This window comes from Melozone crissalis, unplaced genomic scaffold, assembly GCF_028551555.1.
Source record: "Melozone crissalis strain CALT ecotype California unplaced genomic scaffold, PUWL_Pcris_2 ptg000034l_1, whole genome shotgun sequence".
In the NCBI taxonomy this organism is placed as follows: Eukaryota; Metazoa; Chordata; class Aves; order Passeriformes; family Passerellidae; genus Melozone; species Melozone crissalis.
In genome coordinates, this window is record NW_026535812.1 from 14,377,776 (window position 1) to 14,397,725 (window position 19,950).

The window sequence follows — 19,950 nt, forward strand, 5'->3', positions numbered from 1 at the left end:
GTAGATACTGTTATTATCAGCAGCATTCAATTGTCTGTGCAAAATTATTACTAAGGAGCTGCTGTCATTTTCAGATTGGCAACAGTATAAAGCAGGGGAGAAAAACTCCCAGATATATATTCCCTGTAAATAGCTACACTCTTACAAGACAGAGCTACCAGAAACAAGCAACAGTAAACAGGTTTGATTCATGTACTTTCCTTAAATGCATTTTTAATGTTTGAACTTTACATAACACTTGTTATAGAGGCAGAGATGATACAATTTCAAAGCGACACAAAGTACCTGTTTTGCTTTTAACATCATGCTTTAAATGCAACTTGGTTAAACTGAAACAGGACTACCCATCTGTAGTGAAGTTGGCCAATTACTCGCATCCACAATTTAATTAGTTAGATTTTTCTAGCTCAAATGCAGAGAGCTGAAGTATTGGATTAGAGTGAATGCAGAACATTTTGTCCCTCAGGGCATCACCTTGCGCTTCTGCTGGGAAGAGAAGCCAGCGGCTCTGCGTGCTTCCTCTTCGTGCTGCTGGATTTGCTGTTGTAACAGAATGAGCTCCCCAAGCAGGCCCTGCCGTGAGTTTATAATAAAAAGGAGAGGAAAAATTTGGGGTGTAAGGAGAACAAAGTTAAACCAAAAGGCATGATACAAAGACAGATGAAAAACAGGTATGAACGGGTCAATTCAAATGCAAGTGGAATTTCATTAGCAAGATCTCTTGCTAGCTGGAGTGGATAGTCAGCAAAACCATGCACTTTGCAAATCCAGGCAGAACAAAGCAACCAATCTTTAGCTACATTTTACAATTATATTCAACTTTAACTAAGCATCTAAATATTTAAAAAAACCCATCTGTAACTATCTCAGTTTTAAAATATTATTGAACTGTTCAGTTCAGCTTTGTCAGTAAAAGTTTTGCTAAAAATAAAAACAAAGCAAAAATACCTTAAAGAATACAGACAGTTTATAAAAAGATGGTTTTTAGTTGGTACTTAACTTTCTAAAACTAGCAGAAGAAAAAGTTTCTTGAGCATAAAAAAAAGAAAAAGCTCCCTCTCCACTTCCATAACACACTGCAATTTAAATTCATGCTGTCATAACTCTTCCTGATCATTCCAAAACTTCCTAAAACTTGATGCTTATTTTTTTACTCATTCAGCATTTCCACAAAGCTTAGTTCTCTTCTCCCTCCACATCAAACAATCCTATGATGGTGATCTGTCTTTCAAAATTGGTTGAGAAATACAATGCCAGCCTCTACCAGAAGCTTATGAACTGTTTATTTCAGAGAATGCAGAGAATATTAATGAACTATTTAAATAAATTTCTTTTTAAAAAGTATTACATCTTCTAAGAAAACATGCAGTGAAATGAAATGTTTCAAAAATGTACTTCAGGAATCAAAACAAGCTCTGAAACAGAACTTTGGTGTAAGAATTCAAGACATCCATCATCAAGGTATACATCTGTTGCATGAAATACACACACAGGCATGTACACATAAGGATAAACAACACAAGAGAATGGATAAAAGGAGAGACACAATCAAATGACCAAATATAAACATTTGTTAAACAGTGATTTGTATAATTTGAAGCTTCTTGCGTTTTACTAAACCACTTTCAGATTTAATAAATGCCTCTAATGCCAGACGAGCAACTGAGCCAGGAACTCAGGCAAAAGATTTGATTCCTCCACAGCAGCAAGGAGAGGAAGCCTCATGAATACATTTAGTATTAGAAGAACAAGAATTATACTTTGCAGACAAGGAAACTCTCAATATGACCCAACACATTCCCTTTAAACATTATGCTATGGGCCCAAAAATACAAGAAAAGACACTGAACAAAATCTGCCATGAAGGCCTTTCAGCATTTAACAGGAAGTAACAGAAGTTTGAAGTCATCAAATCGAATTATTTAATCAGCAATTCCTTTCAAAGACATCTGGTACATGCAACTCCTATTCCACAATAAAGTATGACAAGAATAATATGCAACTACAGTCACACCATTTAATAAAATATTCAAATAAAAAAATTATGTCATTTAAAAGACTTCTCTGATAGATACAAAGAAGATAATGTTACAATCAATAATCACATTATTATTTCCTTTATATTTTAGATCTTAATTTACTGTTTTAGATTAAAAAATAAATTAATATTAAAAAATTAAGAACTTTAAATAGCACAGAACTATACACACAGCACCCCAGCTGGCATATATCAAGACACAAATAAAAATATTGATATCTCTCTATCATTGGACACTATCACTGCATGTCCCCTCCACCAAAATCAACCTGTTCTTTAAAGAATTTTTGCTAGAAAAATCAACACCAATCAATTAATGCGATTTCAAAAATCAAGTTCTTTACAACCATTACATTACTGTTTTCATTGTCAAAGAAACCATGTAAAGGGTAGGGAATAACAGGAGTTAAAAGAGTACAGTAGTTGACATATTGGGATAAACCCTGACATTGTTACCATGTATTCTTTAAACTTCTCCCATCCCCTATTATCTTGCATTAAAAGTTAATATACTGCACTACAGCTGAGTATGACTCTATCTTTATTTTAAAAGGAATACAAAGGAGTGAAAATTACAAGATAGGTAAAGAGATCAATTTTTAGGAATTTGAATAAAGGTAACAATTTTATCCAGAGCATCTATAACATGAAACTGGAAATTAAGTTGGGAATATAATAGCACTCTTAATAAAAGAGAAAATTATGGAAACTTTATTGCATAAGTTGCAAGGAAGAGCAAAACAAAAAACAAATGTTTTAAAAAAAAATCCAAGTGAGTGACAGTCCTTACTCAAGTCTCTCTCACTCTCCAGCAGCAGCTGTGGTCAGGGGCTGTGGGATTTTGTGCATCTCCTTACACCAGCTGAAGGTGACCCTGTGCAGGCTGGGTGAGACAATCACACACTGCAACTGCTCCAGGGGGCAAAAGGGTCTCCACAGTACCAAAGAACCAGAGCAGAAAAACGACTCTAAGCCCCACACCAAGACCTGAGTCACAGTCTTCAATCCAACTCCATCACAGCTATAATCACTATATGTTTTCTTTAATGGTAAAGGCTAAGCTTTGGAATTTGTCTGCTTTAAGAGGAAACTATTTCTTAAAGAAAATTTTCGTGGAGACACAATAGTGCAAGATGACCTAAGAAGGTAACACAGTTGTTTCAAGTAGAAGCCTCAAATAGTTCCTCACTTACAATACAGTACTTTTACTTCACTGTAGATTGTAGTTTTTGTAACCATGTTCGCTCTTCTTTCTCCCAGAACAAAATTTCTTATTTAATCCAGGTAAAAAGAGATTTAGATGCCACATACTTAAACTACTTATCTGAACACTCCAGTAATTTTAGTTTAATTGTCTTTTAAAAATATTGTACTTTTTGGATTAAATGAGAGATATGAGATAAACACCAAATCAGGCTGTACTGCTTCTTATTAGCTAATGTGTTTGGGACATCTTTCACTCTCTTAAAGTTACTTTGCAAAACAACTGGTTTCTCACTCAGTCTACTGGAAGCTTTTAGAGACCTGTCTGAGGATCACATCCTGTAACAATTATTCAGAAAATTCCTCCAAACAAATAATTTCTAGATTTATCAGTTAAACGAAACGAAGAAAACCATCTCTCATCAGGCACTTTGAGTGTCATACTAGAGCACCCATACAATCACTTTATGAACTCATACAATCACAGTTCTTAAACTAGCATTGGTTGGCAGTGCTAAGCATAGAATGCAAAAAGGCCATCTTATCCATTGTCTTGAAAGTAATAATTTTGCCTGTCAACAAACTTGGTGATTATGCTCTTTTAGGGATTCATATGTGCCTAGTTTGAAATATTCTGTCCAAACTGATCATATTAATTAGCAAATTAACAGCTTCTTATCACATATAATCACTAGACCAAACAAAATTTTCTTAATCATATTAAGTTAGTCTGGTGATATTTTCCACACCACAGACAAAGTTAAAATGCAGATATCACTGCATCCAAAACAACCACAGGATCATAACAAGTTTTAATGATATTACAAGTATTCAATAGAAGTGTCAGTTATTTCAATCATCAGAGACAATAAACTAAGATGGCCACTTCTTCACAAATCAATAGTAAAGTGTTCTTTAAGATTTATGCAGTGAGACCTGTGCAAAGCAATCACTGGAGAAAAACACAGACACTTTACAGACAAAGGAGAACTAAAAAGCTAGGTTAATTCTCATGTAAAATCCATCACTGCTCTACAGGGGAAAAAATGGTTGTAGGATCTGAGCTTTGTACATGTTTCACTATGTTACCATGCAGAATTAATGCAGAATAAATGTATACATGCCTGCATATACAGAAAAGTTTATGGAAAAAACTCAGTTATAGTTCAGAAAATTTCAGTTCAAAAATAACTATATGATAATTTACAAATTCCCTGATATATATTGTTTCCTTCCATTTTTGTAAAACAATTTTTAAAAACAGACACAAGAAAAATAAAAGCCTTTAAAGAATGAGCAATATGACAATTTAGGAATTTAGCAGAAATGTTCATGAAAACAAAAAAATAAACTTCACCTTCTTGACTTCAAGAAAAAAATGTTAGGTTATCAAAATACAGTAACATTATTTTCCAGAAAATAGTAACAAAAATATGATGAATGCTTTATCTAGATAAAGAAAGTAAAAAACAGACTACTTTAAGAAATGGAAATTCTTTAGGGTAGAAATTCTTAAATAAGAATTAAAACTATGAAAATGTCAACAGAAAGGAGTTTGAAGCAGAAATGCTAGCTAAACCCACTTCAGTAATAAGTTAAAAACTCAAGTGCAATGGAGACCGTGCCCTGAAAAATTGCATACGCACATACAATGCCTAAAATCACATTCTTATTACAGACCAATTTTCTTAATTATGCAATTACTCAACATTTTCATGTCTGCATTGTATTTCCTTACACCAAAATGTTTATTCTCCCCGCAATAATTTTATATATAAAAAGCAGTAATGCATACTGAACTAATATTCAACAATAAATACTTTTTAAGCTCCTTCCAATGAACTTCTGCAATGGGCTATGATGCACTTTCAAACCATAAATACCTGTTTATAGAGACATTTTCAGGTTTGCAAGTGAGTAATTACCTTCTTGAACTGCTTGTCATTGTCATATCCCTGGTCAGTAGCCCGGAATGCTGTTTCTCCTGGGGAACCTAGGACACAATTATAGAAACTAATAATAAGATGCAAAAGGCTCTTAAAAATTCTCAAACTACAGTTACTAGAAAATTAAAGCTTCAACCTCTATGAGTTAGTAATTCAATTATCTTTAAAGTTCCTATAAAAAAACTTCATCTTAAGAAACTGAAGAAGAAACTCAGTTTAAAACTCATCTGAAAATTTTATATCTAGTTTATGACGCAGATTAATTATAACACAAGGGAGCAGAGAGCTTCAGTTAGACTATTAAAAGTTCTCAAAATATTGCAGAATTAGTTTTTGAGAAAGAAGGATAATACAAAATCCACTGATGTTACTGTAATGAGAAAAAAAAACCTTTCCTATTGTAATGACAGGTTTTCAAAAGAAGCTTCCAGAACAAGCCTGAAATAAAAAGCATCTGCTAAAGACTGTGGCAGAGATACATCAACCATTCACCTATTCATTCCCACAGAGGAGGACCTAGGCAGGAAAAGTTCTGCCCCCAGAGAGTGGCTGGGCACTAGAACAGGCTCCCCAGGGATCTGGTTACAGCACCAAGCCTAGCACAGCTCAAGAAGCTTTTGGACACCTCTCTCAGGCACAGGGTGGGATTTTCAGGATATCCCTGTAAAAGGCCAGGAGTTAGACTCAATGATCCTGATGGGTCTCTTCCAATTCAGCATATTCTGAGATTCTGTGATTCTATGAAGTATCCTAAAAATAGTTGGAAAGTATTTATAAATCCATATTAAGTTGCTGTAAATAGTTGTATTTATATTGATATTCACTCCTCTTAGTATAGCAGTGTTTTAACAGTTTGCTGTAAAAAGGCAGGTTAAAGGCAGGAAAAAGGGCTTTTACACACCTAACAACAGAAGTAGATCAGAAGCTCCTATGACTTCACTAACCAAATTGTAACCTGTGAAAAATCAGCAGAAGAGGGGAAATAAAAATTATAGACACAAAACAAAATGCAAGATAAAGATGAGGGATCTTTGTTTCATTTGGAGGACCACACAATCATAAATGGCCATTATGCCAGTGTGAGTATGATAACAGGTAATTGGTGACATCTCACTATTGGTCAATAACAACACAATTTTAAACTGTTAAAATTTTAAACAGCCAGAATACATAGGAGATTGTAATCTACTTGTCACTCAACTGAACTTGGCCCTACTTAAGATTCTTGCTGCACTTGTAAGATTAATGAATTAGTTCTGCCATTGACAGTATTTCAAAGAAACAAAACCACACTTCTTAAGCACATTGATATGAAAATATTTTCAAACACACTTAGAACAATGATGTAACCCCTCACAGATACATTAAGCCTCCTACTGCCTGGATACAATGAATAGACAAACCATCCCTATGCCTTTTCTGAAGGATTTGGAACTCACCTGCTCCTCTGAAACACAGCCACACCTAACCTAAATCTCCAAGAAAGTTTTCCTGAGTCCATGACCAGATGGAAAACATCATTCAACCCAGAATACCTTTATTACAAATCCCCTATTTCACATACTTGCAACATTAAGAACCTTCACTCTTAACAATCCAACTCTTTTCTCCTATAACAGCTGTGATATTGCTGCTGTTCAGTGGCACTCTCACCAAGTTCTAGCTGGACACAACCAGCTTCTCTGACTCGCTGAAGAACTGAGCTTTCAAGCTGAAGAAGAAGCTGAAGCTGAATAGAAGTTTTCTATTCAATTTCATATTATAGTTCTCTGCACTTGTTACTAGAATTCTCGCTTTTAAAAATACATCACACTTACCTGTGTCCACAACTCTTTCAGAAGAGATATTCAATGCAAACACAAACATTTTCATGATCTGCTTTGTTTTAGTATCTAAGGACATACCTACACCCTCGTCATCAAATACATTCAGCTTTTGAAATTAAAACTTAGCTGAAAATTTGTTCTCACCAGGAGAAAGAAATCCTTTCAGTGAAGCAAGGCTCTCTCCAATCTTTTCAAAGTCAGGCATAAGTTTGGCAAGGTCATCTGCATCAGGGAGGGCTTTGAGAAGTTTTTCTAGGAAAACAGTACAACAGTTAGTGAGTTGGGCTTTTTTCTATTATTTTTGGAAAAAAAAAAAGTCTTAGGCTATAAAACCTAGCAACTGCTTCAGGATATGGCTTTGAAAATTTTTTTTTAAACAAGTATGAAGAAGTTTCTCTCCACGTGCACCTCCCCCCACTACTGTTGGGAAAGACTATCAGATCTGAAAAACCACTTGCTTTTTTAGACTTTGAACTTCCTGATAAGTTGGCTGCCTCAGGTACTTTATAATTGCTGAAAACTTATTGCTACATTTTACCACATTTCATACATTATCCTTTCACTTACTTTGTAATGTTTTAAATGGATGTTTTAAAATTACTGTAACTGAAAACTGTACTGAAATTGTAACTATGCTCATGTCTTGAATCTTTTCAGAAAAGCTTAGTTTTCAATTTCATAAACAAGCCAATTTTGTGATCCTTAAAATAAAAATCATTACCTTTAAAGCACTATAAAAATGTAGTGTCCATTTGCAGTAAGGACAAGAAAAACTTGTATCAGTTTTCAATCTCTGCATCTACCTATGCAATTCTCACACATGGCATATCAAGGCTGGAAGTAAACATCTATAAATCCCTCCCACTCCAAAGCATTCTACCATTCTATGCAGTAAAATCTTCTTTTTTTTTTTTTTTAAAGATCATCACATTTCTACCCTGCATACAAAATGTAAGTCAGAGCTTGATTTTCAGATTTCTGTCTTTCATCTAAAAATACACAAAAGCCTCTACTGCAACCTGAAGGCTCAGGAAAGCAAGTCTATATTTTTCACTTTCTTTTCTTCTGTATCTTCAAGATAATTTTGTGGATAGGCAGGTTCGCTATTCTGCATTTTCAACTGGTCTTTTCTCACACATTTTTTTTACTATCTATTTATATCTTCACTTGTAAATCAACCATATAGAAAGAAAAAACTTACTGCATAATACTACCAAAACCTGTGTGAGTCTCTTAGATCATGCCATAACTCTCCTTTCACTAATGGGGCTATATGGCTTTATGAAAGGACCAAGAACATTCTCAAATGAAAGGATGCATTAGGGAATATCCATGCTAAGTAGAGCTTAATTTCTTCTTACAAACACACTGATACAAATTCTTTGGTGAAACACACATCAAACTCCAAAAATAAAAGTCCACTCAAATGACACCTGAAAAGCTACTCCTGGAGTGAGGCCCTGAGGACCTACACTCCTGTGTTAAGTTTTACACATGCCAGTCTTTAGACAGAGAAACATCATGGCTTTGTGATACCGATGTCAACAAGTTCATCAAGCTCCCAAATGAAGTCAGGAACAATCCACTTATAATCCTCGAGATCTGGTATCATGTCCTTCCACTGCTCATAGGTCTGACAGAGAAAGGAGAAAAATCATGGTAGAAATAGAAAAATAGAAAAAAGAAAAGTACATAGAGAAGTGTATGAGCAACTGCTACCTACACATAAAACATACTAACCCAGCATCTTTAGCTATGAGTAGTACTTTGATCTTCTAAGATCTACAGAAATTTCCTAAACAATGTTATCCATATTCACTCATCTTTATTATCATCAGTTAACCAAGCAATGCCACCCCATATTTTTGTGGCTATAACAAGAACTTCAGTTCTGAAGTATGTAATAGCAAAGAAAAAAATGCATAAAGTAGCTTCCAGAGATAAATACCTTCTTAGCTGTGTAGCCACCTCCTACTGCAGATCCTAAGATGAGATAGCGAACTCTGAGAAGCCTAGAGGCCAATCTGGCCAGCCAAAAGTTCCTGTGGGACTGGTACCCATGTTTGACATTCAAAAGTTTTGTTTTGTGAAGGGGAAGACGATTCAGAGAAGAGAGCTGCTGAATGGATATCCTTAGGGGAGGTCTCTGGAACTTTGCACTTGGGTAGTAGGGATGATGTAAACTGCGGGAAACAAGATGCAGGTTTTGAAGCGGTGATTTTCTCTTTATTCCACAGCTGCTGTTCACTAGACTCTGGCAGATGACACTAAAAGAAAGAAATAAAAACTTCAACTGATTTCTTCAACACACCATTAACTCAAAAACCTCTTTAGAAGCAATCCACATTATATTTCAGCTGGTTACACATACTTATTACATCACCTTGAAGACACAATTTCCAGCCACTACTGCTATGCTTATGAGGAAAATAAAAAGCTGCAAACATTGTTAATGGGTACAATATTTCTAGTGGTTACAGACACAAAAGCTTCACTACAAATTCTGAAGTCTGTTATGGATTACATTTAACTTACACACTGCAATAAGGCAAGTAACAGGTGTGGTAAAGCATTGTTTGGGCTAAAGAGTCCACAAAACACTTCCAACATACAAGAAAACATACAAGTTTGGCCTGTCTTATTCTGTAAATAAACTTCTAGAAAACAAGTTAGTAGAGAACTTCCAAACTTTAAAAAAACCCAATACACAGAAAAAAATTCTTTGTAGAATACATTTGTCCTATTTAGGCCACCCATGTACTTAATGACATCTTCCAGTTCCTTTCACTTGCTGTAGTTCTAGGATTACAAGATTATGGTTTTGTCTTGGGTCATGCATAGACAAGATGAGTTGTGGAGGTGGTTGCATCATGTGCATTGATGCTTTCATGAAGGAACTCAGATTTAAGAGGGAAAAGTCTGGAAAATTTGAGTCTGAAAGCAGAGCTCAGCTATGAAAAGCACACATTAAAACACAGGAGCCTAATCAATCCTGCCTATGTTATGCAAACACAGGGTCTGGAATAATTGTGTACTATGAGTGAAATTACAGGTTTGAAATTTTGGAAGTTGAAATGAAACCTTGTCCTTTTTCAGAGTTTCCAATATTATCAAGTGCCTCTACTTCCAAATGGGACAAAAAAAGAAAAGAAATGCTTCATATCACTGAAATGGCAAATTACTAATCCCATAATCCTAAAACATTTAAAATTATCAGAAGAATTTTAACAAGAACAGGTGAATTATTCTTAGTGGAAAATATCACAACACTTTCTAATAACATGCTTTATGATCTATACAGCTCTTTGCCTCAAGATTTTCATGTACTAGAGATGACAAGCACATTCTTAATGTCCAAAGAAATGAAAGACTTTGTCAATAAAAAAGACTTTTAATCCAGAAATTGAGCTTTGGGAAGATAAATTAAAAATCAGAATTCAGACATTTTTCTTTCTTAAAGACCAATTTTGCCAATGATCTAAGTTTAGAAATTTCCTTTAGTGCAATGGAAAGCTCAGTAAAGGAACTCCTGCTCTGCCAGTCCTCATTTCTAAGTCCCTGTGGCTGAGGACTCCCTTTGCTGCCATACTAAACCATCTCTGCAAGGCTGGGCTTTGGCAATATGAAACTTAGAACCTAGAAAGAGATTAATAAGCAGGAACAGAACAATTCCTAAACCACTAAAGCATTTCTCCTCTTGGACATGGAATTACAAAAGGCTCAGAAATTAACTACAAACAGAACCAATACAAAAGTGCCTCCACACTTGGAATGTTTAATTTCCCAGTTTTGAAGCCAGATTTTTAAATCAAGGTGTGAAATCCTGTATGAAGCATGCCAGTGACTGGGCTGTTCATTATTTTGTTTTGCAGTCATTACCATTTCACAGATATTTATTCTTTTCAGCAGAGACCATGTGGTAGCACATACTACAGCAGTCACTCCTTGTTATTCATCTTCACCTAGGCTAAAGGCATTTTGTGCAATATTATGTAACTTTCTTCTCTGTGATTTTTCTTTTAGAAAACATTGTGGTTTATAGCATTGTCTGTGTGCTTAAACTGAAGGGAAAATTGAATTTCATTCTGGCAAAACCTCAATCCACAACTTCCTTTTGAGTGTTATTGCATGTTTCAAACTCAGCTCCTTTACTTACACATCTGAAATCTTATAAATCATTAAAACCCCCACTACTCCTCCATCACACCAAAACTTCCATATTCTATTTCCTCCCTCCTGCTGCTGCTAAGTCTCCTGATGAATACTGACCAAAAACTCACCTTGAGATCTCCAATGAAAAGTACAGCCAGATTGAAAAGGATGGCAGGACAATGCTATTAAATGAGCACTTAATGAGTTCCAAATTTCAAGCCTCTGCTAGGTTGGTTTTAACAATAACAAAAACTGTCCTTCCAGACACGAGTGGCTCTGCCTGATTACAGGCCTGCAACCTGCAACACTGCACTGAGATTATAAATGCCTTATAAAACACAAAATAAGTGGGCGGCTATGCATGTAACTACAAAGCAAACGCAACCCAACAAAATGCATGGTGGCATTTTCTTTCTCCCTCAGCACAAGACAACGCTTATTTTCCTACTGCTGCTCCCAAACAGGGGTTGGAACTAGGTGATCTTCACGTTCCCCTTCCGACCCAAACCATTCCATGACTCTATAAAATTTGCCAAGGAACACCGTGCTGTTATCCACCAGTGCCTGTCACTGCTCCAGCCGGGAATGCTGCAGCAGAACGGTGGCAAACAAGCGGGACGCAAGGCAGCTGCTGGCAGGGACAATGCCTGGACACGAAAGCGGCCGGAGCTCCCCATGGCGAGAATGCGGGAGAAGCAGCCCCCTCTCCTCCTACACGCACCGCCTCCCCCGGCCCCAGGGGAGCCGCAGGCTGGGAGAGCGCCCAGCCCGGGGCGACCAGGCTGCGGCAGCCTCAGGCCCAGCCCTGCGCCACCCGCACCTCGCACCCCACCAACCCGCTGTGCTGCGCCGCCTGCGGCCCGCCGGGGCCCGTCCCGCTTACCAAGCCGCCGCCGCCCGCGTCCGCCACATGGTAAGGGCCGGCAGGGAGCGGGAGCGGCCCGGGAGCCGCAGGAGCGCGGCCGCGCTGAGGGCAAGGGCAGCGGCAGCCGCTTCCGGGCACCGCGGTCCGCGCCGCCCGCCCCGCCGGAAACCGCGCCTCACCGCGCGAAGGTTCCGGGCTCGGCTGCGGAGGAGGAGGGAGGGTTTAGAGGGAGCACCGCGGCGGCTGGGCGGCCGGGAGCGGAGAATGGGGGAGAGCTGGATCTGTAGTGCTTGGAGTAGGGATCCCTGCCCCGGGATCAGGGATCCCGCACCGGGATCAGGGATCCCTCCCCGGGATCAGGGGGCTCTCACACTGGGATCAGGGGTCCCCGGACCGGGATCATGGAGCCCTCACTCTTGGATCAGGACACTCTCACACTCAGATCATCGATCCCCGCACCGGGGGCATGGATCCCTCACACTCGGATAAGGGATTCCCACACCGGGATCATGGAGCCCTCACACTCGGATCACGGATCCCCGCATCGGGATCAGGGGTCCCTCGCACTCAGATCACGGATCCCCGCACCGGCGGCATGGAGCCCTCACACGGCGGTCCTGGATTAGTCACACTTGGGTCATGGATCCCCGCACTGGGATGATGGTTCCCTCACATCGGGGCCATGGGTCCCTCACACTGGGGTTCTGGATCCCCCCACACCCCCGTGATCGCCTCGGGGCCTCATCCCTGTGCCCCTGGCTGCTCTCGGCAGGCCTGGAGAGGGTGCTGAGGGCAGCCCAGCCTGGATAGGGGCACCGGGGGCTCCCACGCTGTTACAGGAAAGATTCTGATGAGTCCCCAGCTGTTGTTGTGCCTGGGGAGTGCATGACATGGGTGGCAGCACTGCCTTGAAAGCTGAAAAACACAAGGTGTTTCCCAGTGGGCTTCTGCGAATTGTTGGGGTTTTTTTCTGTCCACAATGAAGCAGGAGGCAAAGGCAACATCAGAAGAGTTCATCGGCTCTGTCCATGTGCGCTCACACAGGACCACCTCTGTTAAGGTCATTTCTGAGCAGCGCGTGCCACACCTGTCCCTAAAGACCACAGACATTGGAGTGCTCACCTGGCAATGCCAGTGCTTGCTGACTTTAACAGCAAGTATTCCCTTGTGCCTGGTCTGAATCTTTCTTGTAGCATGTCCACAGTGGACAGGGATAATGTTACATTCTCCAGTTACCTGTTTGAAGATTGTTGCCATGACTCTTCTCAGTCTCCTTCTCCTTAGATAGAACAACACTAAGTACCTCTTCCATATTTTATGACTCCTTTGTCATCCTTCTCGGTGCTCTTCTGTAGAATGTCACCAGTTGATTCACAGCTTCCTTTCTGTAATGTGGCCAGAACTGGGTGTCACATGCTGAGAAACAGAAAATGAGATTTGGGGTGCTTTAGAGGTCAGGTTTCTGTTTATACTGTCAGATTTTTCAAAGCAAAATAAATTGCCTAAGGATGACATAATACATATATGTATTTTCAGGACTAGGATAAAAGTTGAGTTGAGGTGAGGCATGTGTTTTTGTTGTTGCCTCTTGCTTGCCTACTTTGTGACTATTTATAAGTTTTAGGGACTATATTTTAATTCCTACTTTGCTTTTATATTTTAGCTTGGCCAATTATTTTTGTAATTTATGTATGATTTTTTAAGACATGTTTCAATTTAAAAATATGAATGATAACACTCCATAGGACATGATAACAAATAACTTTTTATGAATAAATACTATGTAATTCTTACTCCAAACAGTAGAGAGCATCATATTACTAAAGGTTCCAATTCAGGCTGCTTTCTCTCCAGGCAGTGTGAACATGCTTAAGAAAATGAGCAAATGTCACCATCTTCTTTGGTTCTAGATTAATAATTTGATGAATTATTATGACAGATTGTCAGACTCTGGAAATGATGAGTGTTTTGCACCTTTAACCTGTTTTTTCTTCCTTTTCAGTTGTGAAGGTATAAATACTCCTACAAGGGTGTTCTCTAGGAGTGCAGAACACCTCGGAGCTGGAATAAAACTATGAACAGTTAAAAGATTGTATGAGTCTTTATTCTTCCCTGGAAACCCTGCTTTGGTGGGAACTCTGCATCTCTCATCTCTGTGCCAGAGCAACCACGGACCCCTGCTGCACCCTAGTCTGCTACAGGCACTAGAAAGGGCAAAGGTGATGTTTGGGAAAGCAGCAAAAGCTGACCAGGCAGAAAAAGCGTGTGTGACCATCCTGTTTTCCACACCTGGCACCTCCCAAAATAATGAGTCATTTCCCAAAATCATCAGCCTGCCTTAGAAAAGTTACCTTTGCAGTTGTTCCCTGTTTTCGTTTTAGTTTGTACTGTGGCTCTTGTATAACAACTGGTTTTCCCTTTGCTTGGTCTCAGAAGAATAAAATGGTAAGTTGAGAGGCTCAGAGCAAGTTGCAGTGGGAGGAAAGAGAGGGTAGCACTGAAGCTGGGTCTGGAGAGAACCTTCTTCCCTCTTGATCTTGTGCAATAAACCACCCTTACACAGCTTAGTACAGATATATCCTTGTCAGTGCAGCCTCTGGCCTGGGCTCCCTTTGGAGGTGTTTAGGTTTCAAGGCAGAACAACTTGCCTCCAGTGCTTAGCACCAGCATTTTCAAACACATCTGTCCCTGTGCTGGGCATGGGTGCACATCTGTTTGTATTAACTGACCTAATTCCTTCACTTTCTCTTCTCTGTTTCCTGCATTTCTCTGTTTCAGATCCTCTGAGCCTGCCCACTGGAGGATAGGCAGTGCTCTTTCCTGTTGCTTGAGGTCTGGACTTGTACAAGTCCATGCCTCATGGCAGCAAAATGCTGAGGAATAGGAACTAACTTGATACCTCTTGATCTGTTTCAGTCACCCTAGATGTAATGTTTTAGTTTTCTTAACATACTTACTGGAATAACAGGTTTGCCTTTCCTGACCTCACTTCTGAAATATTTCTTGTGTAACTTCTTAAAAAGTAGCAAAGTACAAGGAAATAGTAATAGAATGGGAATGAATCACAAGACTAATCAGCAAATGCAGCCCAAAAAAAAAAAAAAAAAAAAGAGAAAAAAAAGAAGTGGCAAAACTCTCAGTGTTGTTTTCCTGCCAGCTTCCTTTTGGCTCTGATTTAAAGGTCGGAGACTGACATAAGTGGGAAACTCCAGTTTTCCCCAGGAGTGAGTAAATAATCTCAGCAGTGTCTCCCAAAGCTATATGGTGAGGTCAGAAGACATTCTATGAGGATATTCCCAATAATGAATAAAGCTCCTGGTTACAGATCCTATCTGGCTGAATCCTGACACACAGTCAGTGTACAAATCCACCTGCACACACTGGGGACCCTTTTTCCAGTGCCAGAGCTTGATTTATTTTCTACAGCTTATGTGGAGATCACTGCTGGACACTTAGCTCAGACTGGTTGCTAAGAGTGTTAACAACAGCAATGGCTATTTTGTTTCTTATTTGGACACACTCCTGGTCTCCAGTGATTCCATAATCTCTTGAAGAAAAATACTCCCCTCTTGCCCTCCCCTGAAAATTTTGTGCCAGCAGCGCTTGCTTGCACCTACCAGAGTTATGCTCTGGAGTCACATTGTGTCAAACACTTGTAAGACTGAACTTTTTCTTTCTTTCATTTTTGACTGAATTCTGCCTGAATTGCAAAACTGCAACAACAGAATGGAGGGAGGAGGGATAAAGTGTTACCTGCTAACCCCAGAGAGGGAGGAGCTCCCTGCTTCAAACATCATCAGAATTATAAGGAAGGTGTGTACTTAGAGCACTTCCTCAATGTAGAAGTTCAAGCACACTATGCTGAAGACCTGTCCTGAGGGTGCTGTAGAAAGTCTCCAGAGGGTCATTTCATGGGGGAAAATCCTGCCAAGAACCATTATGCACAGCTTAACCAGGGAGAAGAGAATGAGATGGTGAGTTGTGTCTCTGTCTAGGTCTTTCTTAGCTTGAAGCAGGGGGCACGTGTTCTGCAATAAAATGCTACAGACTGTAATTGAATTATTGCTAGCTGGGGTGTTTCCTTGGCAGAAACATACAGTTAGAAAGGGATATGATTTTTTTTTTTTTAGCAGAAAGAAAATAAATTTGATTGTGTCCATTGGATTTAACTGGTTATCCCCTCCAACAGGGGATGATGACTCAACAGATTATTCATGTGGTGTTACAAATCTAGATGGAGATGGTTTAATATGAGCTTGAGGGACGGGCCAGACTGGGATCTCCAACCATTTGACAGCTGGGTCTCCAGGATCAGCTCCAGTTAGAGAACAGGAAACCTTGGCTTTCTCCAAAACATAAAAACACCTGTTATGTTTGCATAAATTACTGACAAATGCAGTCTGTTGAATTGCCAACCCTATCTCAGAAGCTGGGATTCCTAAATACTGAAATACTATATTTCTTTCCAGAGTTTCCCAGGGAGAAATGTGTTTGCATGCATTTTGTAACATCTGGAAATAAGTCCCATGTTTACACCAAATCTCTGGTCTCCTGCATGGCAATGCTGTTAAATAGTAAAGCCAGTAGACAATTGAAGTGAATTCAGTGCTTCTGAGCTGCTTTGGCATTACTGTGTATTATGAGTCAACTATTCACATGGATTCTGTCCCTCTAATAGATTCTGCTGGAGATATCAGATCCATGATGCTGCTGTACAACAACAGTTCTTAGGCATATCTGGTAAATGCAGTCCTTCTCAAAATTCCTGTGCTGCAGAGCCACTGGAGCACTGCTGTGAGTGCTTGCAGGATTTCAATAGTGAAGCTATTGGAACATAGTCACTTCCAAGTTGACACAACTGTTCTCTTTCAGAAATCCTGGAGAAGTCTTCAAATTCTCCTCACCAACATTATTGTTCTAGTGAAAGAGACTGTGTCACGTGCAAACATGGATACCTGTTATCTTGCAAAGAAAAATGTAGATTTTCAGACAGCCCTCTCAGCCATCCAGGGAAGGGGAGATGCCCCATTTTGCGTAATGCAGACCTGGGGAATGCAGCAGAGAGTCACCCAGCAGCACGGAGTGAGCAGTGCAGGAAGCACAAGGCACTGGCTCCCCGGGTGGGGACTAATTAGCTCCGTGCAATGCAGAGCCCGACTGGCTCCGCCGGCCAGTTACTAAACCTGCTGGCAGCGCCCCTCTTCTGGCTCTAGCCCTGGTGCTGATGTGCCACTGCTCCCCAGCTCCAAACAGCTGCTGGGTTTGTGCCTCTGCTCCACCCCGTCCTGTTCTTCTAGGACTATAAACACCTGATGTGCTCTCACTGCTATCGGTGCTGTCTCTAGCAATGCCAGAATTGAGCTGGAGCTAATTAGGTTTAAGTGGATTGCCTGGTGCTGTGTACAGTCACACTGTTGTACCCTGAATGTTCAGTTCCAGCTGTGCACTGCTGGGACATCCAAGCTGTGCTTGTATGGAGCCAGTTATGCCGAAGATGTTTTTATTTCTCACCAGTATCTTACTGAGTCCATGTGTCCTGAATCTGGTGCTCAAGGATCTGTGAATCTGAGGTTTTCCATGCACAGCTACTGTGTGTGCCCAGTGTTGAGTCAGTCTTCACTATGAATCCAGAGTTTCTGGCAGTTGCCATGCTCTCCATGCCTGCAGTGAGTCGGATCAGTGCTCATTCACCTGGGGTTTCCAAATGGAAATTGAAGAAAAAATACTTGTAAAGCACTTGAGTTGAAAATGCAATTAAAACTGGAGCAAATTATGTTAATTTAGGCAGGAATGCATGTGTTTTTGTTACATAGATAAGAGAGAAAAAAAGTATGATATAGAGGAAGATATCCCTGAGGATATATGAGGTACTGTAAGAGACAAGAAAAAAAGCAATGTGTGTATAGAAAACAGAGAACAGCTAATGTGTGTATTTGTGTGAAAGGAAAAAAGAAAGTAGTATGTAAATGAGAGTACTTGTGAAGAAAGAGAAATCTTTAAGTAGAGGAGTGAAGAAGAATATGTGAAGTAAAGAGAAGTTAATTTTTTTAAATTCAAAGCCGTAGAAAATATTTTTTGATGCTGTTTTCAACAGTCAGTTTAATCTACCTGAACTAAATTATTAACAAGAAGTTCCTGACCTTTCAAACAAGATCAGATCTCTAACAGCTGACACTGTGCAAGTGCCAGTTCTTCCAGAGTGGAATAGTTCAAGTAATTTGAAAGAATGTAAGTCATTCACTTGAACTCTGGATGTGCAATGCTTCCTTCTGTGGAACCAGCTGTCCTGTTTGCTGAGGAAAGATGGGGAACTCTAATAAGAGGAAATGCTTTGAAGATTTCTTCTGTTATTTCCATTTCTTTCTTCTGTTATTTCCACTTCTTGGTATAGCTGAGGTGCTAGATAGTCCTGGATTTAAGAGTAATCACTCTGACTTAGGAAATCTAACCTGTATATCCTTGTGTATGTCTTCGGGATTACTTTACAATTGCTGCAGAACATTTGCTTGAATTAAACTTCACTCTTCTGCTATGCAGCTAAAACTTAGCAAAGCGTATTCAGAGCATGAGATAAACTCTTTCTCCGCAATTATTTGTAGTACCAGAAAGATCTTAGTAGTGTGAGAGAACTCTGGGCACAGCAGCTTGCCTCAGAGAGGGCTAATAGTATGCTTCCCTTCGGAAAAATCTGCTTGAAGATTTTGAGAAGAAGTACATTTACTGTATATACTGAATACAAAGAGAAAGTAAAACCACAGCTTTATGCTCTCTGCCAATTTGATGTTCTTCTCTGCACAGCTTGGGAATAATCATTCCCTTTGCACAAAACCTGAAGTGTGAACCTTAAGTCTTGCAGTGCAAAAGATTGTGATAGACTTTGGCAGGCTGCTGCTTTGGGAAGGATTTTCCAGCAGCCTGTCCTAGGCATGTGTTCCCCCATTTCTTGGGCTGAAGGAATGGAAGAACTGCAGTCAATCAACTGGTGCACCCCAGTTTACTGCTGCATCTTGGCAGCTGTCTGCATCCTTTGAGAGGCCACAATTCTGAAGGGAATCTGGTACAGGAATTTTATGTACTTTGAATTTGAAAAATGTAACTGTAAAAATTGAAATAAAATCTGAAATGTACAATCTTGTTGCTAATGGAACAATAGTGAATGTCGCTACTCATTTCAGAGACAGGGACAAACCTCTGATGAAACAGGTTCTGGTTGGTAAGACTGAGTTTCAGTTATTAAATTGCTTGTGAAACTTAGCCAGTCTTTCAAGTCTAATCCTATTAACTGTTGTTATAGCAACAGGTTGCTCATAATAGGGTACCTGGTGTTGGGGTTGCAGAAATATGACCATTCACAGCCACTGTTTAGGTTCCCTGATGGTAGCTACAGGCTTTGTTTTTACCAAAGAAAAAGGTGCTTGAGTTTGTTTGACATTTGCATTTAGATTCTGTTGTGCAGATGACCTGGCAATTAGAGGCAATTTTTATTTTAAACATAAGTAACAAAGACTTGCTGGACACTAGAGTGATAAGCCCCTGAATGCTGGCTTTGTGTGATTGTAAAAGCAGCTAAGAACCTTACTTGCCACTGAGCAGGTCTGGCAGCTTTTTCTGTCCAAAAATCCTGGCTGCTTCTTAGACCCTTCACTCACAAGTCAAACCATTTTGTTACAGTCACTCCTGTGACTGTTGTGAGTCTCAAGAGAAAAGGGATGTTAATAGATGAAGAAACAAAATTTTACTGTACACTACAATTTATTAAAAATTTTTCTATAGAGATGAGATGAAACTGTATACCAGCCAATTCTTTAGATGGTGTTACCTCCTATGAGGAGTCTTACAGATAGCTAATCTTAATTTTATTTTCCACCATTTTCTAGTCTGATGCACTCAAGAACCCAGATTTTTGACTGTGAACTGTTT

At 39.5% G+C, this 19,950-nt stretch overlaps 2 protein-coding genes across 5 annotated transcripts in view; one reads left to right on the forward strand and one right to left on the reverse strand.

Annotated features, from left to right (window-relative positions):
• The window catches only part of OPA1 (OPA1 mitochondrial dynamin like GTPase), a 49,344-nt gene extending 37,171 nt beyond the window's left edge, over positions 1-12,173 (reverse strand). Inside the window, exons 1-7 of one of the 4 annotated variants that reach the window (XM_054282561.1) lie at positions 12,049-12,173; positions 8,962-9,280; positions 8,550-8,646; positions 7,158-7,265; positions 6,089-6,142; positions 5,167-5,234; positions 475-573 (exon numbers count right to left, since the gene is read on the reverse strand). In XM_054282561.1, the coding sequence (XP_054138536.1) occupies positions 475-573; positions 5,167-5,234; positions 6,089-6,142; positions 7,158-7,265; positions 8,550-8,646; positions 8,962-9,280; positions 12,049-12,077 (774 nt within the window). In that variant the 5' untranslated portion in view covers positions 12,078-12,173. The remainder of the gene's footprint in view (positions 1-474; positions 574-5,166; positions 5,235-6,088; positions 6,143-7,157; positions 7,266-8,549; positions 8,647-8,961; positions 9,281-12,048) is intronic. The other 3 variants (XM_054282562.1, XM_054282563.1, XM_054282564.1) reach the window with 3 other exon arrangements.
• A 3,768-nt stretch (positions 12,174-15,941) lies between these two features.
• Positions 15,942-19,950, forward strand: part of ATP13A4 (ATPase 13A4) — a 36,756-nt gene continuing 32,747 nt past the window's right edge. The window contains exon 1 of the mRNA XM_054282442.1: positions 15,942-16,004. Coding sequence (XP_054138417.1) covers positions 15,942-16,004 — 63 coding nt within the window. The remainder of the gene's footprint in view (positions 16,005-19,950) is intronic.